A 23,338-nucleotide genomic window follows, 5' to 3' on the forward strand; every position below is an offset into this window, starting at 1 on the left:
GTACTTATGTAATGGCGTCAGGAAATATTTATGTTTCTTTGTAGTCTGAAGTGAAATTTATCTATTTACAAACATCATATTCTATTTCAATCATTAAAATTCTAGCACCAGCAAACAAATAATCATTTAGTACTTTTTGTGCAGAGTCAAATATGAATATCCATTATTGTCTATATTATCCATGGCAAACAAGTGCGATCACTAAGTTTTATACAGGATTAAATCATGAATGTCGAGGATCATTGAATTGCCAATGATCTTTGCTCTCGACAACTTCGACGTTAAAGCATTAAAAACAATTTTAACTTCATAAAAACTAGCCATTCTATAAATACAATGCATAAAAACTGGATTTATTTGAGATATTTATACGAGAGCTTTAGGACGAACATGGTCGTTCGTTCTCTGTAGTTTGGTTTCGCGTTATCTTGAGACTCGTGAGTAATTTCGTTCTATGTCAGGTTTTTGTTGATTCAATGAAATTTGAAGGAAAATATCCAACCTATAAAGAAAATATATCACCTATAATGTTTTAAAAAAAAAAATATTGTGAGAAACATCATTCACTCTTCAAACTAACCTGACCATCTTCGTTCATGCCTTTCCACCAATCACCATCCTTGTTAATGATCGAAACACGACTGTGTTTCTTTATAAAGAAACGAAAAACTATTGAGGCAAGACAAGCACAACACAAACTACAAAAGATGTCTAAACAACAACTATGAAGTATTAAAAACATTTTTAACATTTTCTCTCTCACTTTCAAAGAAATTTCCCTGGGATCCTTTGCATTGTAACCATATTTTGCTATAGCAACATCAATAACTACAAAATACAATACGATTACTATCAAATATATCTAATAACATCGTCACAAACAATATATGCATGTATAAATAATATCAACTTAACAAGATAGCACCAAAGTGTACACACCTCTCCCTCCACACTCACAATACACTTCACCTAAACCAAATGCTTACTGTGTCTGTTGGATTCTCTCCTTCCTTCATTCACGCCACGTGTTAAACACGTGTCTAAACCAGGAAAACTGACACCAAGGGTATTGTTCCGATAGTAGTCCACTAAACTCTGGAGAATTAATGATGTTTTATTGAAGGTTGTTGTTGAATATCAAAATACTAGAATTATATGTCAGTGTCCTCGTATACCAGTATTTTATGGATGGTATAACAAAAGATTCTTTTTCTTTACAATAACACCATTATGCGAGATAACTAGACTTACTGGTATTGAAGAAAATAGTTTAAGTCCAGTAAGACAGAACATTCCATTAGCAACAACAATCTTGATGTGCTTTATGCTGGATCTATAACTAACAAAAGATAACATAACAAGTGTTAAGTTAAAGCAAGTCATAAATTTGCTTTAAGAAAAGTAAATCTTACTTTAAACTCAATGCATATTGTCCACGATCATTAGTACTTTCCCGAACTAAAAAACTACCATCAATTGTTCTTTCCAATAATCCGTTAGCTTCATCTCTGCCCTTTTTCCCGACAAACCTAGAACCATTAATGATATTATTTTACTGGTGTGTTTTTTGTTTTAAAATCAATAATAAACAAACCATTTATAAGTTATCAAATCATCGTCGGCATCAATAATAGCGTTTCCACCATTTCTGAAAATAAAACGTCATCAAATAATTATATTTAACGAATATTTTAATCAGAGTTTCCGCTATCTGTAATTCATTTTTCTGCAAAACTTACGAGGTTGGAGTATTTTCATACTTCGTGACATCTTTCTGAGAATATAAATCAAGAAAACATTATCAGTTTCAATTTTTATGCATAGTTAACTAGAAACATATCGTCCATTTTTCCAACTCTCCCTTTGGGATTTAGTGATTTTAATTAAAATAAACTAAAAAAATTTTAGTTTCATAATTAATGTTTTTAAGAAATATCTTTTAAAACAGTTGAAAATTATGTTTATTTAACTAAAGTTTTAATAATCGATGAATTTATTTTTGCGTTACTTTTTTTAAAATTTAAATTAGTTTAAAACTTACGAAAACGTTATGCTCATCGTTTTTATGGACAGTTAAATGCTTCGATAGCTCAAAAGAGCCCTTGACCTCCTTAATACTGGACAGCGACAACGTATGACGTTTCTTATTACGTATGAAGAAGACTTCAGATTCCTAAAATAATTTATCATACCGAAGAAATCAATCTTTAAAGTTTTGACATTGATGATTACGGTGTCATAATTAAAGATTTGATTTTTAAGTAATTATTGATGATACTCATAAAAAATTTAGACTTTCTTCTTTATATCCATAAAAATTCATTAATTGTTTAACGTATGAAGAGATTGGAGACGAATGATAAAAGATCACGTGACAAGACTTCACAAAGTTAACGTCATACCTGAGCTATTTTACGAGATTCAAGTAATTTAACGTGATTTCTTGGGAAATATCCTACTTTTCCAGTCTTCTTCGACCTACCCTCCCACCATTCAGGATCATTCGTCGTTAAAACATCGATTTCCTCTCCTGCTTCAAAGTTCAAAGTCTCCTGTTTCCCGGGGGGTGCCCAACCGTTAAACCTAGCAGCGAGCTAGCACTTGTGAGCACAAGGCAAAAGTTCAGTGCAGTAAAAAAATAAAAATTAATAACTATACCTCGTGATAGATATAACTGTCGATGGACTCCCTAAATCACGTGATATAATGACGAGGTGATTATGTTGTTTGGCAATTATAAAAATATAAAATAAACTCACAAGAGGGTACAGGTGCATCAGTGTTATTTCTTGGTCTGGGTGGAAGTGGAGGACTGCTTGGGTGAATAAGTTCTGACGTTTGTTTCCTTAAACTACCTCTCTGATGTTTAAAATGTGTACAGAGAGGAGCTTTTTCAATACAATCTTTATGACATACAAGGTTGCATACTAAAATATGATGAAATAAGACATGAACAATAAGACAGGAGAGGGAACAGAAGGACAGAAGGATATCACGGTAAGACAGCAGGAGTATAGAGGTCATAGTAGGACAATGATGAAATAAGACATGAACAATAAGACAGGAGAGGGAACAGAAGGATATACGGTAAAAGCAGGGTGTATAGAGGTCATAGTAGGACAATGATGAAATAAGACATGAACAATAAGACAGGAGAGGGAACAGAAGGATATACGGTAAAAGCAGGGTGTATAGAGGTCATAGTAGGACAATGATGAAATAAGACATGAACAATAAGACAGGAGAGGGAACAGAAGGATATACGGTAAAAGCAGGGTGTATAGAGGTCATAGTAGGACAATGATGAAATAAGACATGAACAATAAGACAGGAGAGGGAACAGAAGGATATACGGTAAAAGCAGGGTGTATAGAGGTCATAGTAGGACAAAAGTTATGAATACAAATCTATATAGAAGACGTACGTTTGCAAGTGTAACCTTGGTTGATGAGACCCCTACAGAAAATTTTATACCAAATAATTTCCAGCTTAAACAAAGTACAATATTTTCATCTAAAATCGACCTTACCAAAGAAGATTCTTACAGACAGAACAATACGTAGGTAGAGCAAACGTTGTTAGTTCAAATCGATGATTTCCTGCAATGAGAATAATATACTAGATGAATGAAAATCATGAGTGATAAAACTTGCGTTCGTTTTCTTTGCATTTTTGAAACTTTGCTTCAAAAGCTGACGGCATTTCATACCAAGATTATAGTCAGCAAGCGTCAGATTGCTTCTGCAAAATGGAGAAAATTTGGTTTAGTTGTCAGCCTTCTTTCAACGATTCTGGCACTTTAATTTTATTTCCATTATGCCAACTAACATTGTTCTTTGAATATCTTCAACCCATTTGTTCTTCATATCTTCTGTTTTCGTAAACATTTCATAAAATCCTCTACCAGCTTCTGGTGAATTTCCGTTCATCGTCCAACCATGGACAAACTACAACAAAAAACACCGTGAGAATAGGAAGATGACATCGAATAAAGCTTAAATTCACTAGAAATGGTTATTAATGAAATGAAAACATGAAACTTCTATGTTTTTAAAGGCTCAATTGCAAAGATGAAGAAGAATAAACTCCATTATGCTTCGCATTTTTTAAACAAACAGTTTTTACCTTTCCTCGACCAGTACTTGTTACTGATACGCTAACATTGTAATGATTAAGATATAATGTTTCTTTGTGATCATACTGCTCGCCCTAAATAAATGAAATCATGAAGAAAACTTCTAAAATACATCCGCAACATTTTAAACAGTCTTACCCTGACTTTACACAACAAAAGAACACGATCAAACAAAAATGCGTATCTAAAATAACAAGAACAAGACTTTCAAAATGACGAGCTTTCCTATGTAAGTAAAAACAGTTGAGATTTTCTTTTACCTTTTCTTTAGGTTTCGATCTTCATTGGTTTTGATTTGCATATCTCCATCTTTCACACGCAGTCCAAAGTCGATTAAATTTAAAGGAGCATCTTTGTCCTGTCAAAACAAATACATAGAGATTTTTGGAATTGTTTTCATTTTAAAAACAATCTGAAACCAAAACTAAGAAAAGTCACAATACTTACACAAATCAAGCTAGAGAAATTAAAAAAGATTTTCATTAAAAATGCAAGTTAAATGAAATAATTTCTTATGATACGACTCACGAAGATTGAATCTGTGTCACAGCATTTGTGCTTTCATCGTCACGTTTAACAGCGTTGATGTAGTGAGCGACGTCCTACAAAAACCATTCAGAATTATCTGTGAAGTACGTATATACAAGATGTTAAAATCAAATTTTATTTACTTGCATAGCAGCAAGTGCTTTCTCAAGGGAAGACTTATCACGGTTGTGCGCTTTGGATTGTTTGATCAATTCCTACGAAAGATTGTTTCACACAGGTTTTTGGTTATTGATAAAACACAGGAAAAGTTAGTGAAAAATGTTTTTACTCGAAGCAAAAGAGGATATTTCAAAACTCTTTGCATGGGAACGACAAGAAGAGATCTGAGAGTAAACTTTCCTCCATTTGCGTTATTACAACATTGCTAAAGAAAGAAAAATGATAAGGGTAATCAATAAATTATAATTAAGTTTTAACATTTGCATGAAAGAAAATGATGATTTTAATTTCTTCGTATGTCAACTGCAGAAAACAAACGACGTTTGTAGTGATGTTGTAATATGAAATTGCAAATTAAACTTGACTACATAATGTTTAACCTTACTTGAAAACGTTCTCTCATAACTGAATCTGTTTCACTGAGTTTGTCCACCTGAAAAAGTAATTGAATAAAAATATGTAACACAGACAACGATATACTGAGAAACAAGGTAGAGGTGGTGCTAGTGAAGTGAAAAAATGTAGAGGAGGAACGGTGAAGATCATATGTGGACAGTAGTGAGTGCTAAAGGATATAGACATCTTGGATTTGATCATTTTCACAATACTTACATGGTTTTGTGCAGCTTGCATTTGTCTACAATATTTGCCATACTCCAAAAAATTATCTTTCTAAATGAAAAAAAAACTAATGAAGATGTTTAACAGATACACAAACATTATTTCTACTTACATCTACAAGAAAACAGTTACTAATGGTACTGCCAACATTTTCAACAACAGCACAAGCCTTCTTGAGCTTGTCCAAAAATAATAGATGCATCGCTAAGAGATCCTATATAATTAAATCACAATATTTCTTTTGTGAACTCAAGAAGATGAATACTTCTTGACGTACACAAAAACTGACCAATATATTTATGAATATTTTTTTCAAATCTTCTGGAGATAAAACATCCGATAGTGGTACAATAAAGTTCTACAATTGAAAAATAAATATTAGCAGATCAACAATTTACTTATTGAAGCAAAAATAAAATACTCTAAGCAATAGTCTTAACTTATTACTGCAGATCAATATTCCAATATGTTAACATTATTAATAGAAAAACATACATCTTTCATTGATGTCAAAGCTTCAACATAATTTTTTTCTGTACCAAGCAATTCATCAATAACATACGACCTTTTCTCATCAGCTTTTGACTTACTCTGAAAGTAAGGCTTAAAGGTAAGTAATGGCAAGCAAAGAATTCATAAAGTACTGTTTTTCGTAGCATTAACTTGACAGATTACTTACTAATAAGAACCAAACTAGAACATATAGTTTGTGCAAGTTGTAAAATGATGTAAGATATATAACTGTTCACCTTAAACGGTATGGTGCAAAATGTAGAATAGAATGAGACAATATGCATTTTCATACCTGATGTCGACCTAAGCTTTTCTTTATTGATACAATGTCTTCATATATTTTAGATTCATCATCAATTGTTACAGCATCATAAACATTTTCCTCAGCAACATCCTTTGTCCTAATTTCATCATACAACAATAAGAAGAATTGATTAAACAAAGACATAATTTTACTACACTCATTTATTGAAACAACTTTTACAGTCTTGAGATTATCTGTTTGGAAGATTCCCACTGTAGAAAATTATACCACTTACAGAGCTATTTCTTCAAGATTGCCGTAAATATCTTCATCTGTGTAATGGTTATTAAAGAATGATGCTTTGTCATTTGGAAATGGGCTAAAAATATTTAAAAATGTTGAATGAATATCATTGGTAAAGTATGTAATGTAGTTCAATGAAACAAACTATAGGGGAATTCAATCAATGAAGAAATTTTCCAATAAATGACAATGATGCTTACGTTAATCCAGCATTAATTGCATCTTTGCATTTTGATAAATTACTCAAAGTCATTACAACCTAAAAAACATGAAATTTGTGAAAATGATTGAATGGAAAAATTTATATTTCCACAGTATGACATAACAAAAGCGATGTTTTTATTATTGATGGTGAAACATGAATTTCTATATATAATCATTATGTATTACCTTTCCAAAGTCAGAAACATCATACAAATCATGAGCATCAAAAAGTATGCTTTCTTTTAGTCCAAAATGATTCACACAAGCGTGAAGAAAAGCTCTAATATTCTTTAAACAAAGAAACTAAAGAAGAAAATAAAAATACAATCAATCACTTCCTGTTAAAAAAAACCCAATGCGATTGTAAATGTAACTGCATTTTCAACTCATAAACACAATTTAAAATCAATCTTCATCAATCAAAACACATAAAGACTTTGCCTTAACTACGTACTTTTCACAAGACAAGAGGTGTTAAAATAAAGGAAAGTCGAGTGTCGAGAGATGTTACAATTTGATCAACATCAAGAAGTTAACTATTTAGGTAACCAACTCTCAAAAATTTACAACAAGAATAAAATATACATCATACATATTATATCATTACACTTCAACCAAAATATGAAGGAAAATTTACCGGTGACAATTGAGGTTTAAGATTTATATCACGAACTGAAAATGGACGTAAACAGTTAGCAACTTGACATAAAGCAACTCCATCTCTCAGCGAGTGCGCAAGTTCGAAAACAGATGGATGTTGATCGTAACATTTATGACCAGGAGGAAGAATATTAGTACTCGCAAGCCAATTCTTTGCCATAAGCCATAGTTCTTGATTTGATTGAGAGACCTTACGACCCGCCATCTTGGTTTCTTTTACTTCTCTTCCATAGTTAGAAATTTAAAAAATGAAAACCGGAAGTTAATTTAACACCGATCCTGGACAATAATTTTAATATTTGACGCATATTTGCTTTCTTTCATTTCATTTTCACTTAAAACAAATATCTTTAAAAAATTTGAAGAATATTTCGCCATAAAAATCTATTTTAAATATGTTTCATTAAGTCGATACTTGAGATAGTCAAATGAGGATATTGGGGGATAATTTCTTGAACCATCAAGACATTCAATGATGACATCATTATCAGGATGAACAAAGAAAGCAGCTGATTGGCGAGATACATACAGAAGGTTTTCCTCATTGGGAACAACAACTCTGTGTTTCTAAAAGAAAATTCAATCATTTTAGAATGTAAAGATACGTAAAACAACTCTTTAAAGACTTACAGTAGAAACTAATTTATCATTACTCCAGCGTTGAAGCAAATCAGCAATGTTCACTACAATTGTTCCTTCAATCGGTTGAACAGGTTTGAATTTGCCATTTTTATCTAACACCTAAAGTCAATATTTTTACATTTATTATTTAAAGACGCAACACAATAAAAAATTGGTTATATTTTACCTCCAAACCACCTACTTCATCCTGGAATAACAATGTGATACTACCATAGTCACTATGTGCCCCTAAACGAACTTCACCTTTTGACAATGTCTTTAGCACAGGATAATAAAGAATTCTTAAGGTTGATTGGTTATGTTTGGTTCCTATAAACTTATGTGTTTGACGCATCAATGTTTTATCCTGTTAAAAATAAAAGTCACACAATATTAAATGGCAATAAACCTTTAAAAGTTGATAATACATTACCTTAAGATCAAGTCCAATTGCCACTAAATCCAAGATTTTTAAAGCTAACTCAGTGCATGCAGAAGTAAATTCATTTACAGTGGGTCTAAAATTGGAGCAACTTCCGTCAGGCCAAGAAATTTCATCATTCCACAGTTCTGAAATGTTAAATGCTTCTTTCAAATCTCCTGGTTTACTTGGATCAATTCTGGAGGAAAAAAGGACGTTTATAAATGAATGGAGCGAGAGAAGTTGAAATAAATAATAGTATAGTCTATGGTTTCCCTTTACAAATTAACTCTTACGTTTCAACTCCGAGGCCTACGTAACCATGATTTGAAACTTTTGCGTCACGACTAAACTTGCTTTTCTCTTCATGACTAAGTGTGAAAAAATCTTTCGCAACTCCAAACAACTTTGATATCTGTTCAATAAACAAACATATGTTTCCAAATCATCGACACAAGGGAAAGAACTAGAGATCGAAGGTTAATATTCTACAAAAAAACTTCACAAACGCGCGCGTAAATGATGACAAACCTGACTTTGAGGTATTCCATGATTCTTGATGTAGACAAAACCGATTTCAGTAAATGCATCGATAATTTCTTGAGCAATATTTTTAATTTCCGTGTTCGTTTCATGAATATTAGAGAAATCGAAAGTGTTGCATGAAGAAAAATCTACGATAGGAATTCTTGCACTTGTATTGTCATCCTCCATTTTACGTCAATAAATGTAGTACCGGGGGGGGTTTAGATCTGATTATAGGGGAAAGGTCGAATATGGTGTATTTGTCTACATATCATCTCAATGTACGAATAGTTTTTTAGGAAAATATATATTCATCAATATATAATTATTTGTACCCACCTATATGTGATACAAAATCTAATCCAGTATTAATCCACAAACATCCACAGCTCTTTATAATCCATCCATAAACAAGGTTCGGTGATACGTTATGACGTCACAACTAACTGACTACCATAGTGTTTCATCACATAGAAATATAGTCTTATTTTTGTTTTAAATGACCTTCATAATCTTCAGAGTATATTCATTTAATCTATGCATAGTTAAAAACAGTGTGAAAAATTATTAAAATACTAATAAAGATTATCTTGTTTCAAGCACATCTTTTCTTACAGTCCTGGAAAGATTGGAAATTATTTGCATTTCCAAAACAACCACCATACTCAAAAATTTGACAAGACTTTTTTTCTGAGTCAAAATACAATCGCTTTATGTTTCCATCACAGGGTCCACGGTCGGGAGGGAGTGCGCAAACATCTATAAACATGAACATTGATCATCTGTATAAGTTTGCCAACATTTAAATGTCAGAAGCTCTCATTTTTTAATTGCTTTATAATCACCTTTTTTGCAATAATTCGTACAATCGGTTTTATGATTGAATCCATTCCATCCACTGGGATGACAACCTCCGGCAATCATGTTTTGACAATTTCCAGTTTTTACGTTGTAATAGAAGACGTCAAATGCTGCTCGACAGTTGCTTACAGGAATAATATTACATCTGTCACCTAATTAATCGAGTTTTATATCAGAAAATAAAGGAAACATACATATCATATTTGCTCGTCAAGTAATAATCATTTAATACCAGGTAAACAGCCAGTGTTAGCTACGACGCGAAGTTGTCTACCAGATCTACAGCCACTTGCTTTCATTAAGCACTTGTTGTTATATGTTTTTCCATCATTACCACAAACAGGACTCCATATTGAAGAGCATTCATGGTCTTGACGACATAAACACACTGCTTGATGATTTCTGATCTTGCAGATCATGCCAATATCACATTGTTTTTGTTGACAACGGTCTGCAGGAAAAGCAAGAAAAATGGCGTTTGGTAAGGAAAACTAGTTCACAAATAGTGACAAAATCTCATCTTAATCACAGGATTGATTTTCTTTACTCACGTTTGCATTTCGGTGCTTTATTTGACCAAGTTCCATTGAAAAGACAAGTGATAACATTTGATCCAATTAAAGTATACAAAGAGGAACATCTAAATTTTATTTCACTGCCTATCGTGAAATCGTTTCCAATTCTTTTCCCATTTCGTGGGTGCAAAACGTCATTTTTATCACACATATATTCTGGATAAAAGGAAGGAATCAGCAGAAGAAATATTTTCATGCGAGCTACTAAAATCACTGAAATGAGTGAATTCATAGGATATATCTAACTTTTGCAAAATGGTTGGCTGTTGGACCAAGTACCATTAGGCAGACAGGTTCGATTGCGTTCACCAATCAATGTATATTTTTCATCACAATGAAAGCTTATGGTCATTCCAACATTAAACTTGGACATTTTCTCTTCTCTTTGAGCATGTTGAGGAATACCGGGATCGTTACAGGTGGTTCCATTTTCAACTGAAATATTTATCGAAATATTCAATGACTAAAACAAGACTGAAGACAGCAAAAAGTTAAACGGACAAAAAAGCTTGCTTTGGTATAATTTATCGGCAGTGGTATTTTGAAAATATTGATAACGTGAGCTCTATCGAGCCAAATGTCGTCTTTAAGAATATTTAAGAGCATCTTACCTTGATGAATGACACGATGAGGATCTAAACAGAGTATGCTGTGAATTGTGGCCAACACGACGAATGTAATATACATCATCTTCCTGACCTGCCTCACGAACTGAATACAAACGAAACTTTGAAATTAACTAATCTTTCACTAATTTTAAAATGTAAACCTACACTATTAATGACGTTATTGTAGCCTCTTGAATCTTGATTCACGATTCCATACATTAAACATCCCTAAGATTGAAAAGTACTTTCCTTTTATAAAAAATCCTCGAATAGATAAGGAAAGTCAGATGAACAGCTAGATGGGATATCACTGCATCAACTTTAAGGTCACTTGTGTATGACTATTTATTCTTATAACCAAGTGAAGCAACCATTTACAGTTCAAAAATCTGCCGCTAACTGATTAAAAATTATTTGAGTGTCACGGGGACTCACTGTTAGACAAAAACGTGTAAAATTTTTTTCTTGACATTGTGACCTCATTTCAGAGCTATTTCCTAGCTGACAAACAATCGACATTCCACAACTTGTCACCTGTTTTATATTTCTAATGGTTATTTCATCAAATAAATTGTTTTCTCTTATTCACATGGTCGATATAACATGTAACACACCAGTTTCTTCTCTCAAACAGCATCAAGGATTCAAATATAACAATTTCATTCAAAAGAAAACCTTGTGAAATGAATAATGTGTTGACAGAATGCTGCAGCGAGTTGCAAGGTTAAATTACAGGAAGTAGACGAGATATATTTGTTCCTTTTTATTGTAAATCAGGTCATATTGTTGTGGCACATCTGCAGTATACAAAAGTACATTTTTCACGTAAGTAAAAGTAGACGGATGATAAAACAGAATGACATCAGGCAGTCATAAACTGTCTATAAATTAAACCATTCATGAGCTATCATCACGATGTTTTACGATTGCTGTCCTAAATTGATGCAATCTTTTTGAAAATATTATAAAGAATTGGAGCAAATGGAACTTTTGAATTTTAAGCTAAATGCATGAATATGCAGTTTGGCAAAGCACAGAAAGTTGCGTTATTGTTTTAGAGTTTGTAAGCGCAAAGCTCTTGTACAAAGATAAATTTTTGTGCCGTGGTTCTATAACTCATTTGTTATTACATCACAAAATAAAGTCTTATGTCTTATATTTTTTCATCAAAAATCGTTTCAATAATTTTTAGAAATATGAATGGTGCAAAGCAAAAAACATGGAATGTTTGGCTTTTGATTGTTGGTTTGTATCTTTGCTTTGGTAAGTAAATATATTGAATAATTCTTTCATGAGATAGGAGAAGTAAATTTGCTGTAATTTCTTTCTACCAGTGACAATCGAGAGCAGTAGGCGACTTTGTGGAAAGAAAATCTCTCTACCACCTCACACAAAATCTTTGCGACGATCTCGAAAAGTAAATCACGTGACATTGCTGTGTGATAAAGGTTACTACTTTGGAAAGGCAGGCAACAAGAAAGATATACGTTGCAGTAAATTTAGAAGATTAGCATTTAATAAAATTCCCAAATGTAAAGGTTGTATGCCTGTTTATCTCATTGAATTTTTAAAATGAGCGTTCTAAAGAGAAAATAATCATGAAGGCTTGTAACGAATAATCTTCATTCTTTATAAATATTTACGGCATACAGGATGTGGTGATCTGACGCCACCAAAAAACGGATCAGTTAGGTACATAAGTGATGCCGTGGGATCTGTTGCGGTCTATTCATGTAACATTGGATACAGAATCAAAGGATCAAGAAAACAGAGAAAATGTCGACGAAATTTACGTTGGAGTGGAGGCAAAAGAAAAATAAAGTGTATTAGTAAGTCGACTAAAATATTTCTTAATTATCGCCTCAAATGTCGACGATATTTCAGAGACAGATACAGTCATCTTGATGAACATTTTATACATCAAAATATAACCACTTATTTACTACTTACAGAAAACAGATGTCACAATCCAGGAAACATAACCATAAACAATGGAAACGTCACATTTAGCGACAAATTGTTTGAAGAATTTACGACGATTTCCTTTGAATGTGACAATGATTATGAGTTGATTGGTGATGAAGATATAGTTTGTCTAAATGGACATTGGTCATCACAACGTTTGCCTTTATGTAAAAGTAAGAAGGACAGACTCCTTTTGAACATTATTTATAGTGATTTCAGTTTGAGAAAATGATCTTTGATTCCAGGAAAACGTTGTCCCAAACCAGATATTCCTGATAATGGTCGATATTTTGGTAGTGATTATTTTGTTGGCTCCACCGTTGAATTTTTCTGTGCTTCCGGTTTCAATTTGCATGGATCAAAACGACGAACTTGTCAAGAAGATAAAACATGGAATGGAACAAGCGTAGTCTGTGATGATGGAAGTAAATGAGCATTGTCTTTTCACGCAAATCTTAAATTTTTTTGAAGCATGTTAAATTGCTGTCCACATAACACCACATAAAATGACCACAACCATTTGCATGAGAATGCATTCTTTATGATAAGGAAATACATGATATCTTTTCTATTTGTAGGATCTTATTGTGTAGATCCTGGGACACCAGAAGGAGCAATAAAAACAGGAAGATCATACAATTTGGGGGACATTATTCAATATCGTTGCGAACATAGTTTAAAACTTTATAAAGGATCTTTAAAAAGGATTTGTTTGAAGAACAGAACATGGAGCGGTGAGCCACCGAAATGTGTTGGTAAGTTTAACTTCACAATAATATTTCTATGTTTTCTTAAGGATGTTCAAACTTTCTCACTTAACTGTGAAACATATATTTTATTTTTTACAAGATGAATATTTCAAAGTATTTCCGTCAATCAACGAGACAGCAGACCTACTAAGTGAAAATTTCGTCAACAACCTGCTACAGACCACGTGCTCAGGTGCTAATGTCACGTGTCCAAAGAGGGATACAAGAGCGCGGGCACTCAATCTCAAATACAAAGAAGGATTGGATCTCATTTTTGTTCTTGATACGTCAAGTAGTATACGAGAACAGAACTTTGATATTGCTCGCGAATTTATCAAAGATATGGTAAAAAAGTTTGGTATTGACGCACGGTAAAGTTCAATGTCACGTTTCTTTGAAAAACTTTGCTACCTATGATAATTGCTCTTAAATTTTCAATTCAGTCAAAAAGGTGATGGAACACATATAGCATGCGTCACGTTTGGTTCACGTGCTGAGAAACAATTCTCATTCAATGACGCGTCAGTGAACACAGTGGATAAAGCAAAAAAAGAAATTGACAAAATTCCCTACACAAGTAAACATATTCAGGAAAACATTTCTCCATGTGAATATGGACACAACCATCACATCTGTTTTGGTTGTATTATTTAGGAGGTGGTACAGCAACCACATTGGCTTTAGATCTTGTACGTAGACTCATTTTACCTTCAGCGAGAAAAGGCAGCAAGAAGGCGTTATTTCTCATTACTGACGGTGAATCAAACATTGGTGGATCTCCTAAGAAATTAGCAGATGATCTTAAAGATAAAGACAAAGTGGAGATATATGTTGTGGGAATTGGGAAAAAAGTCCGTGATAAGTCATTGGAAGAACTTGCTTCTGATCGTAAATATGTTTTTGCAATAAAAGATTATGACGACTTGAATAAAGTGAAGAGAAAGATCATAACAAAAGGTAAATGCAGAAAAAAGATGTCCTTTTCCTAAATTCCAATTTCAACTCAAATACTACGAGAGTTACAGGAATGATTAGATGTGGTATAAATTTTAATAGGGCTAAAAGTAGCGTATAGTGTAAACTTAAGAAAAAACATATGTATATTACAGCAAGAGAATACATGTGGATATTATTGTTAGTAATGGTTTGGGAAGACTAACGAGACATCACTGTCAAGATAACAGAAGCAATTATAATTTACAGATTATTCTGCCTGTGGAAAATCTTATTTCGCGGGAATTGACTCACGAGCTCGTATTGTTGGTGGTCATAAAGCAAAGGAAAAAGACTGGCCATGGATTGCAAGAATTTTCGTTAAAGGTAATATGAAAGTTTCTGAGAAAAAAAAAATCTAAAAAAACTTTTATAATTGTAACACCAATTTTACGATTCTGATTAATATAGGCAAACAAGTATGTGGAGGAACATTGATTAACAAAGAATTTGTTTTAACTGCTGCTCACTGTTTTCATGACAACACAAAATCATCTGAGTGAGTTTACAATACTTAGTGTAGATAATGATACCCATGTCGACCATATGAAGATAAATTTTACTTTTTAGATATTGTTACACATCACAAATATCCTTCCATCTTATGTACAACAGATACCCTTTTACATCACAAATATCCTTCCATCTTATGTACAACAGATACCTTTTACATCACAAATATCCTTCCATCTTATGTACAACAGATACCCTTTTACATCACAAATATCCTTCCATCTTATGTACAACAGATATCCTTTTACATCACAAATATTCTTCCATCTTATGTACAACAGATACCTTTTACATCACAAATATCCTTCCATCTTATGTACAACAGATACCCTTTTACATCACAAATATCCTTCCATCTTATGTACAACAGATATCCTTTTACATCACAAATATCCTTCCATCTTATGTACAACAGATATCCTTTTACATCACAAATATCCTTCCATCTTAGATACCACAGATATCCTTTTACATCACATTATCCTTCCATCTTAGATACCACAGATATCCTTTTACATCACATATATCCTTCCATCTTAGGTACCACAGATATCCATACAAGTATCTTTAAGTTCTAAACTCACTAATCGTTTATTGTTTTTTCGTACAAGTGTCATGGTGATGTTCCAAGATATGGTACCGCTCACAATTACTGAACTCCATGTTCACCAAAACTATCGCAACAACGATTACCGACATGACATTGCGTTGATAAAGATTAAAAAACTAAAACGCTTCACACGGAAGAAGCAAGCAGTATGCCTACCACGTGATATGGACATAAAGACATTGACAAAGAATGACAGCAGGATGTATGCAGTTGGTTGGGGACGTACAACTCCTGTGAAACCCAAAGAGAAAACTAACGATAATATAGAAGAAAATCCATTCAAGCAAGTAAGTTTGCCTTTTAAATCGAACAAATTTTGTGAAGATAAGATAAAGGAAAAAAGACAAAAAGAAAAGAATGATAAGTGGTATTTTAACAAAAGAACCCAATTCTGTGCTGGTGATGTTAGTGGTAAGAAAGATACCTGCCATGGCGACAGCGGTGGACCCAGTATGGTGAATCGTAAACACCCCAAAACAGGTGAATGGAGTTGGTTTCAAGTAGGAATCATAAGTTGGGGAGTCGGTTGCTCTCAGGTTGACGAAGTTGGCTTTTACACCAAGGTCTCGGCTTATTTGGACTGGATTGATCGGAAGACGAAATAGTTCATTTAGTTCTACAACGTTACAATGAACTTGTAATTTGTAGTTTGAGGGAAAAAAAGCTTTTTTATATCAATAAACACGTAGAAAAAGATAATTAAATGCTTCTAGATAGTTCTAGCATGACTGTACCTCGAAAATTATATAAAAAATGATGATTAAAGAATTGGACATTCATAGAAAATGTTATGGGGCAATTTTTCTCATTCCCAGACGTCGTTTGATACCTGACCCTGGGATCTCCAAATGTGTTCTGTTTTCTAATCCTTGAGAGTCGCTCATCAGGGGGGTGTGTGCTCCTTCATAATGCTCTTCCATAGTTGACATTGGTTTCCATACAAACTCTTCTGGAAATTCAAAATAAGAATAATTTTACAATCATTAATTTCCAAGGATAACTTTTATTAATATTATTTTACTTTTACTCCAAAATATTTCACTACGGTAGCCCTTTGGGCGCTCGAAGACACGTTTTTTTACAAGAAGCCGTTTAATTACTACTTACAGATTATATTAAATCATAAACTATTACACCGTCTATATGACTTGAGGTCAAGAAATAAAAGTGGTTATCAAAGGTAGAAGAGGATGCATGAATATTGCCAGACCAAATATCAGAAATGTAGAGAAAAAAGATTTAAAGAGACAAAAAAAATCTACACTTACTTTCTGGAATATTGACTATTGTATTCGTACCAGTTATACGACTGAGATCAACGAGACTGTTTGAATGAGCGTTGCGTGATAATAATTCTGAATTAATGTAAAATGGAAACTTTGAGTCACTTACTACATCAATATTATCTACATTTACAGCAACGTGTCATCTACCTACCATTTACAACAACGTGTCATCTACCCATCATTTACCATTTATAGAGTTTAACTTACCAGATGCAGTTCCTAAAGTCAAATCAAAAGCACTCCTTCTTCTTGTGACGTCATTCCTACTATCGCCATGATTAAATACTGAACTGCTGATAGATTTTCTACAAAAAAGTTACTTTAGACTTAGAGATAATGTGGGATATTTTTTACTGCAAACAAGCAAAGATTTAATATCTTACCGTCTTAAGGAGTCATACATGACCTTGGGATAGAAAATGAGGGGAAATTTAAGTCGTTCAACTCCACAACAAAAAAAAATATTAAAAATTTAAACCTGAAGTTTTTGATGTTGTCTACTTCTTTCTTGTAGTTTTTCTGAAGCTTCGTGTAATCTCTTTTTTGTCTCTTCCAGTTCCTTCACTTTAACTTCAAGATTCAAAAACAACAAACTCGTATTGTAATCACAGATCCCTTACCACAACATGCAACAATCTCAAACAACTTACTAGATATTTCTGACTTTAGTGCTTTAATCATAAGTTAAGAAATACAACAAAAATTTAACTTAATGCTTCAGAAAAACGAAATAATTTTAAAAGATACAAGATATTTCTTGGTGAGACTTTGCAATCAATTGTTCATAGTAATTTTCCAATTGAACATTTTTTTCTTTAGTTTTGCTTGAGACGTATTCTTGATAGGTTCTCTCTTGATGAGTCTGCATCAAAAAATGTCTCATACATTATATAATCGGAAATTATTTTGGAGAATATAAAGCTACCTGGTACGTCCAAAATGACAATGCTCTTGAGCAAATCTCCATAATCGTTTCAGGTTTTTGTCCAGCTAAGATCATCTGTACAAACATCAACATACAAACTACGTTTGTTCAACTTCTACTGAAGGCAATGTGAACCAACTTACTGATTTATATTGCTCAGAAGGATGCAGATCAATTCTGACAATGTCGAATTTCCCAGACAAATCAGTCTCACCTAAATGATTTAAATTTAGGAATGTATAATCTGTAACGAAAAAGTTTTCAAATGATGTACCTAGAAAAATAACTTACAAGCGGGACAAACATATGCTTTATTGAACTCTCTCGTACCATCTTCATCACAGAAAATATCTTTGTAAATTAAGTAAAGGTATTTTAAGATCTAAACGTTGACTTTATTAAAAATGACATCCATTGTTTGTGCATAAACAATTTGAAAAGATACGAGAACAAGATGTAACCTAAAAACGAACGGCAAAAAATAATCTCACAAATCTAGTAAATATAATTTTTGCTATACATTAGACCTGGAAAAATGAAGATATTTACCCAAGAAAAAGAGTTAAGACGTTTTCGGCATTTTCTATAATTACAAAGCAAGTCGTTATCCATCACGGAAAGCTGACATCATCGCTCAACTCTTAACTGCATTTCACCTAAATACATGTTTGGCGAAGAAATACAATTTAAGTATACAGAAAATACGAAATGCATAACATAAACAACATGACTTACCATAAAAACAAACAAATATTGCAGGTTATAGATGAAAAGAAGCACAATGATTTTACAAAATCTAATGTTTTTTAAAATCAACAACAGTTTCCCGCCATAAATTACGTCACAGGCGCGGTCACCATGAACACAGCTTACCCAAGAATAACGTATCTGAATTATACGTGAAAAAGATAAATTACTGAGTTACTTTAGAAATTCTTTGCAATGTACCTATGATAAATTATCATTCTTTTATAATTACAAACTTTTACAATTATCTATCTACCAAGGAGGGTTTTTATAACGAAATATTACAGTAAATATTTCGTCTAATGAGAAATGAAAGAGTGTTAAGAAATAATGATGTCGGACAAGGATCTCGTCGTAAAAATTCATATTTCTAGGAGTTGAAAGCTAATACAGCTTAATAAGTCATGGTTGTCAATTAGTCATAGCCGTTTCAAGTACAAAAATTAAAATAATTCATAATCAGCCCCATTATCTTGGCGATCTTTATTTTCCTTGTGCCGTCCTTTTTTCTTTGATTTATGTTTTTTATCATCTTCTTGTGTGTCTTTCGTTCTTGACTTTTTCTTGTGTTTATGTTTCGAACGATGCTTGTGTTTACTCTTAATAATCATGGAATATGATGAATGTATTACTTTTACGAGAAAAGAAATTGGTCATAAAAAGATGACAAACCTCTTCGACGTCTTTTGAAAGCGTTTCTGAACGTTTCTTTTTTATTTCTTCTACACAAGAAAGAATGAAACTCATTGTTGAACTAATAAAATAGTTCTCTTGCTCAAATAGAGTATAGCAAGTTTAAATTAAGTACAACTTACCGCTATTATCATCAGAATGACTATTTAGCTTGTCATCTTTAACGACGTCTAAAATTACGATAAAGTTCTTGTGATTTAATTGTGTAATAATTTTAGCAAGTTTTTACATCATAACTTGCCTTGTGTGGAACGAGAAGTTTTTGACGACAACTGACTGGCTTCAAACATGTCAAGCTCATTTACACCAATTGCATTTTCATTGCTTCTTACAGTTTTTCTAAAAATTAAACTTATTTAGCGTAAGATAACATAAAGATATTAATTGTTTAGAATAAAAGTTCAATCAAACCTTGGCTTGACACTTATTTCCTAAAAATAAATCATATTTCAATTAAAAACCTGCGTGAAAAAGGGGATTATATCATTAATCTTTACCCTGGGGTCTGTACTTGGAGAATCAAGCCAAGCATCCATAAAGTTTACATCGTCATCATTCAATACTACATCACTCTTTATCTTTGACTAAAGACAGTAGGAAAGTAGCATTAAATACGTTTATAAATATCAAACGAGTTTATATTGCAGCAAAGCAAACACGAGCAATTACCGATTCTACTGCGGGCTCAATTTTCGACTCAGGCTCATCTTTGTCAGATTCAATCTCAGGAGAGAAGATGTCATTATCGTTGATTTTGCTGACTTGGACAGTTTTATCATCACTGTTGTCTGACTCTTCAGAAGTTAATTGAACGTCAGCATTTAGACTAGAGGTCAATGGTATCTGGGTTGGTTGCTGTGTTTTATGATCTTGGTCAATATCATTTTCATCAGAACTAAAATCTTTAAAGCCTGAGACCATGGGATTAACACCATCTTCGCTAAAATAGTCATTGGTCATTAAAAAACAACATCGTAAGTTAATGAGCTCTGCATAGCAAAGTAAAAAAGTTCTTTAATGTAGACAAAAATCTTCAATACCATTAAAAAGCTTCCATTCAAACAAAAAATATCTGTTGTGATTACCTATCGTTGTCTTCACTTGAACTGTCCGCGCTCATATTGTCAGTTTTCACAGATTGTCCTTTTTCGTCTAGAAAGCCAGATTCTATCGTGTCTTCAGGTATAAAATCATCTAAAGTCTGGCTATTAGTCTTTCCTTTTGTATTACTAACAGTTATCTTGTTGCTATCTGTATTCTTGGTGGTGACTGATGTCGTTGTTCGTCGTGAGCTCACGTTATTTTCTACAAAGATTGATCATCGTTTTACTATAATTACTATCCCAGTCGAGAATCTTTAGTTTCCATAAATAACTGAGAAAAATACCTAAACTATTTGATGTTGGCTGCTGCTTCTCTGCACTTTTGTTGGCCATGTAATTCAAAAATCTAAAGCATAATTTTGATTAGTTGTAATTGTTAAACACAGTTACGTCATTAACTTTGACATCACAGCTCATGATGACGTCATAATTCACATTGCCGTCAGTAGTGACGATGAAGTCGTAGTAACAAACGTCAGAAGTAAAAATGACGTCAGTAGTAAAAATGACGTCAGTCGTAACAATGACGTCATTTTAGTATAATTACTTGTCATAATTTTGTTCTTCGCTTTCACGTTGAAATGATAATTCTTCAAGAGTTGCCTTAAAGCAATAAATTTGGATTATTATGCTGCCTTGAAGTCATTTTTCTAAAATATATTTTTAAATTTTCTAATGTACCTCCATATCTTCTTTATTAGTTTCCAATTGTTGGGTCAATGTTTCTCGCTAAATCACCAAAATAACTGTGTAAGAATCGTCATCATAATTCTTCAATTTCGTAAGTTTACATACAAACCTGAAGATTTAGAAATGGAATGTTGAAGAATTTATGAATATACTTGAGACCAAAACCATTTTTCATTGAACACTCTCCACAATGTATCATGGCTGAATCTTTTCCTCGATCAAAATATTTCGCATATGATTCAATAACTTCACGTTGCACAACTCTGTGCTCTTGCATGTCCAAAAAATTGGCCTAAAATACAAAATGTGATATTTTAGACAAATGAAGGTACGTACGATAGTAGAATTACGTATATATGTATCTTTCACTTACTAAGATTAAGACAGGAATATTACCAGGAACTTTAGGTAACTCTCTCTCAACATATTGAAATGTCCTGTACAATGAATTGTAAACATTACAAAGCATTGTTTGGTCATGTCTTAAGAAAAATACAAAAATTATGACAATTTAAGTAATCACTAACCATTGTTTGGTTATGTCCAATAAAATTATGCAGCCATGAGCTCCTTTGTAAACATCAAGAAACTGAGCATCTAGAACATCTGAAATTTCACTCTATAAAAATATATAGCAATACAATTGACATACAAATATGGATATCAGAGTACATTTAGGGAACAATGGATCATCATACATACTTCATTTGAAGCATCATTATGAAATTTCAATCCATCACCAGTTGATTTCTTCCTTTTTCCTATAAATTACAATTTCCCACACAACATGACAATAAACTAGTGCTCTTTTTAAACTTTCATCGTGTTCATCCAAATTATAAAGAACTTGAGTACCTTTATCAACTACATCCCATACTTCAACCTTCACAACATCATCTGCAACTGTAATAGTAAATTATTTTGATATGAAACTCAAACATTGAGAGGATTTTATTGAAATTGATACCTTTATAACTCCAGTTAATGCTGCAAACCTATGAAAGAATAATTAACAACAAAGATGTGAAATAAGGTGTCATATTAAGGATGTTGTTAAATTGTGTGAAAACACCTGTATTTGATTAGTGGGTAAATATTCTTCTCTGAATGGTTTTCCTTGAAATCTTGCCAATAAAGTACTTTTTCCTGTGTTTCGATCTCCTTTAACAACTATTTTCACTAGGAATAAAAGTATTGATTCAAAAATGAAATTCCCTTCACAAAAAATAACAAATTCAAATTACGCCATTGTATCATGTATATACAATGAAGTTATTATAAGAGAAAGTGCGCATGCAGTGTAATGTACATACTATTATAATGGATACCACGTCCAAACTTTCGTTGTAATGACTGTCCCATAGATGAGATTCCACTTGGCATTGAAGGTCGAGACTTGGGGCCATCATTTTTGCGAGAGAACTTTTTTAATGCAGATATCATGATGATTTATCTTCGTTTCAAAAAAGTGTCTAAGGTAGTTGAATTATTTGTTTGGAATATTCTCTCGTCATTTTTGAAGAATATGATGAATGATTTTCATGATAAAATTTGTTGCTTTATGAATTCAGTTGATTTCCACCATTTTACTAGATCCAGTCTCCTCTCAATTTTAATATGGTCATAAGCATATGTCATATAAGGTGGTGTGGTGGTAACAATGGTGGTGACCAATGGTTGCGTTAAGGTGACACAACTTATAAAGATGGTAGAGGTAGACTAGTCACCTACTCGTTTCTTTCAAAATGAATTTCGTGTAGCAAGAGAAACAGCACACAACCCAACTGTCCTGTTTGTCATAACCACTGGTCACAGCTATTTTTCCATTGTTGCGTACGTCACACGGTTATGACGAACTATACAGAACGTCTGGAAGACTTTAACAGTGACCTGGGATGGTTAAGGAATGGGGTGTCGAGGTTGTGCACTTACCCTAGATGGGTGGGTGTGTGCAGGAGGGGAGCCAATTTTCCTACAAAATACTAATATACCAACGTAACCAAACAATTAAGCAAAATTCACCAAATGATTTCTTTTGCCTTGAAGGAATGAAAATCCACCAACG

At 32.8% G+C, this 23,338-nt stretch overlaps 6 protein-coding genes across 9 annotated transcripts; 1 reads left to right on the top strand and 5 right to left on the bottom strand.

Moving 5' to 3' along the window:
* Positions 1 to 9: 9 nt before the first annotated feature.
* On the bottom strand, positions 10 to 7,609 carry LOC124438116 (proto-oncogene vav-like). 3 transcript variants are annotated; one of them, XM_046988105.1, is made up of 33 exons: positions 7,366 to 7,609; positions 6,915 to 7,031; positions 6,725 to 6,783; positions 6,517 to 6,600; positions 6,270 to 6,378; positions 5,960 to 6,055; positions 5,754 to 5,822; positions 5,577 to 5,678; positions 5,456 to 5,515; positions 5,229 to 5,276; positions 4,953 to 5,048; positions 4,807 to 4,878; positions 4,664 to 4,737; positions 4,583 to 4,592; positions 4,396 to 4,493; positions 4,274 to 4,319; positions 4,126 to 4,209; positions 3,829 to 3,947; positions 3,710 to 3,741; positions 3,530 to 3,599; positions 3,425 to 3,456; positions 2,760 to 2,927; positions 2,659 to 2,689; positions 2,403 to 2,583; positions 2,042 to 2,173; positions 1,740 to 1,774; positions 1,595 to 1,648; positions 1,413 to 1,529; positions 1,252 to 1,339; positions 987 to 1,095; positions 764 to 828; positions 581 to 649; positions 10 to 502 (listed from the first exon to the last, which is right to left on the bottom strand). In XM_046988105.1, exons 1-33 carry the CDS (start codon positions 7,591 to 7,593, stop codon positions 458 to 460), a joined length of 2,799 nt encoding a protein of 932 aa, XP_046844061.1. In that variant the 5' UTR covers positions 7,594 to 7,609; the 3' UTR covers positions 10 to 457. The 3 variants fall into 3 exon arrangements, with proteins under 3 accessions (XP_046844061.1, XP_046844063.1, XP_046844062.1); XM_046988107.1 differs by lacking the exon at positions 2,042 to 2,173; XM_046988106.1 differs by lacking the exon at positions 2,042 to 2,173 and having other exon boundaries at positions 1,740 to 1,777.
* Positions 7,610 to 7,650: 41 nt separating this feature from the next.
* LOC124438590 (2-oxoglutarate-Fe(II) type oxidoreductase ppzD-like) lies at positions 7,651 to 9,152 on the bottom strand. Its single transcript, XM_046988761.1, has 6 exons — positions 8,962 to 9,152; positions 8,727 to 8,845; positions 8,443 to 8,629; positions 8,197 to 8,376; positions 8,019 to 8,129; positions 7,651 to 7,955 (listed from the first exon to the last, which is right to left on the bottom strand). The coding sequence occupies exons 1-6, from the start codon at positions 9,142 to 9,144 to the stop codon at positions 7,773 to 7,775; spliced, it is 963 nt and encodes a 320-aa protein (XP_046844717.1). The 5' UTR covers positions 9,145 to 9,152; the 3' UTR covers positions 7,651 to 7,772.
* Positions 9,153 to 9,442: 290 nt separating this feature from the next.
* On the bottom strand, positions 9,443 to 11,409 carry LOC124439151 (papilin-like). 2 transcript variants are annotated; one of them, XM_046989379.1, is made up of 7 exons: positions 11,249 to 11,409; positions 11,003 to 11,102; positions 10,638 to 10,826; positions 10,368 to 10,547; positions 10,049 to 10,267; positions 9,801 to 9,968; positions 9,443 to 9,714 (listed from the first exon to the last, which is right to left on the bottom strand). In XM_046989379.1, the coding sequence occupies exons 2-7, from the start codon at positions 11,079 to 11,081 to the stop codon at positions 9,551 to 9,553; spliced, it is 999 nt and encodes a 332-aa protein (XP_046845335.1). In that variant the 5' UTR covers positions 11,082 to 11,102; positions 11,249 to 11,409; the 3' UTR covers positions 9,443 to 9,550. The 2 variants fall into 2 exon arrangements, with proteins under 2 accessions (XP_046845335.1, XP_046845334.1); XM_046989378.1 differs by having other exon boundaries at positions 11,165 to 11,401.
* A 328-nt stretch (positions 11,410 to 11,737) lies between these two features.
* LOC124439145 (complement factor B-like) lies at positions 11,738 to 16,615 on the top strand. The gene is made up of 13 exons (XM_046989368.1): positions 11,738 to 11,824; positions 12,192 to 12,262; positions 12,334 to 12,537; positions 12,652 to 12,828; positions 12,952 to 13,137; positions 13,210 to 13,389; positions 13,543 to 13,719; positions 13,814 to 14,084; positions 14,157 to 14,290; positions 14,368 to 14,670; positions 14,917 to 15,033; positions 15,118 to 15,205; positions 15,831 to 16,615. Exons 2-13 carry the CDS (start codon positions 12,196 to 12,198, stop codon positions 16,432 to 16,434), a joined length of 2,508 nt encoding a protein of 835 aa, XP_046845324.1. The 5' UTR covers positions 11,738 to 11,824; positions 12,192 to 12,195; the 3' UTR covers positions 16,435 to 16,615.
* Positions 16,444 to 18,868, bottom strand: LOC124439153 (E3 ubiquitin-protein ligase CCNB1IP1-like). The gene is made up of 13 exons (XM_046989382.1): positions 18,776 to 18,868; positions 18,590 to 18,696; positions 18,486 to 18,501; positions 18,332 to 18,391; positions 18,184 to 18,254; positions 18,041 to 18,115; positions 17,863 to 17,977; positions 17,766 to 17,786; positions 17,594 to 17,685; positions 17,499 to 17,521; positions 17,323 to 17,420; positions 17,098 to 17,184; positions 16,444 to 16,778 (listed from the first exon to the last, which is right to left on the bottom strand). The coding sequence occupies exons 2-13, from the start codon at positions 18,650 to 18,652 to the stop codon at positions 16,618 to 16,620; spliced, it is 882 nt and encodes a 293-aa protein (XP_046845338.1). The 5' UTR covers positions 18,653 to 18,696; positions 18,776 to 18,868; the 3' UTR covers positions 16,444 to 16,617.
* A 93-nt stretch (positions 18,869 to 18,961) lies between these two features.
* LOC124439146 (rab-like protein 6) lies at positions 18,962 to 23,076 on the bottom strand. The gene is made up of 19 exons (XM_046989370.1): positions 22,587 to 23,076; positions 22,346 to 22,452; positions 22,241 to 22,268; positions 22,129 to 22,176; positions 21,976 to 22,034; positions 21,801 to 21,892; positions 21,647 to 21,710; positions 21,383 to 21,565; positions 21,265 to 21,312; positions 21,131 to 21,186; positions 20,868 to 20,929; positions 20,566 to 20,785; positions 20,150 to 20,420; positions 19,978 to 20,064; positions 19,892 to 19,911; positions 19,722 to 19,819; positions 19,603 to 19,650; positions 19,460 to 19,509; positions 18,962 to 19,386 (listed from the first exon to the last, which is right to left on the bottom strand). Exons 1-19 carry the CDS (start codon positions 22,714 to 22,716, stop codon positions 19,231 to 19,233), a joined length of 1,827 nt encoding a protein of 608 aa, XP_046845326.1. The 5' UTR covers positions 22,717 to 23,076; the 3' UTR covers positions 18,962 to 19,230.
* Between the last annotated feature and the right edge of the window lie 262 nt (positions 23,077 to 23,338).

This window comes from Xenia sp. Carnegie-2017, unplaced genomic scaffold, assembly GCF_021976095.1.
Source record: "Xenia sp. Carnegie-2017 unplaced genomic scaffold, XeniaSp_v1 HiC_scaffold_19, whole genome shotgun sequence".
Taxonomy (NCBI): Eukaryota; Metazoa; Cnidaria; class Anthozoa; order Malacalcyonacea; family Xeniidae; genus Xenia; species Xenia sp. Carnegie-2017.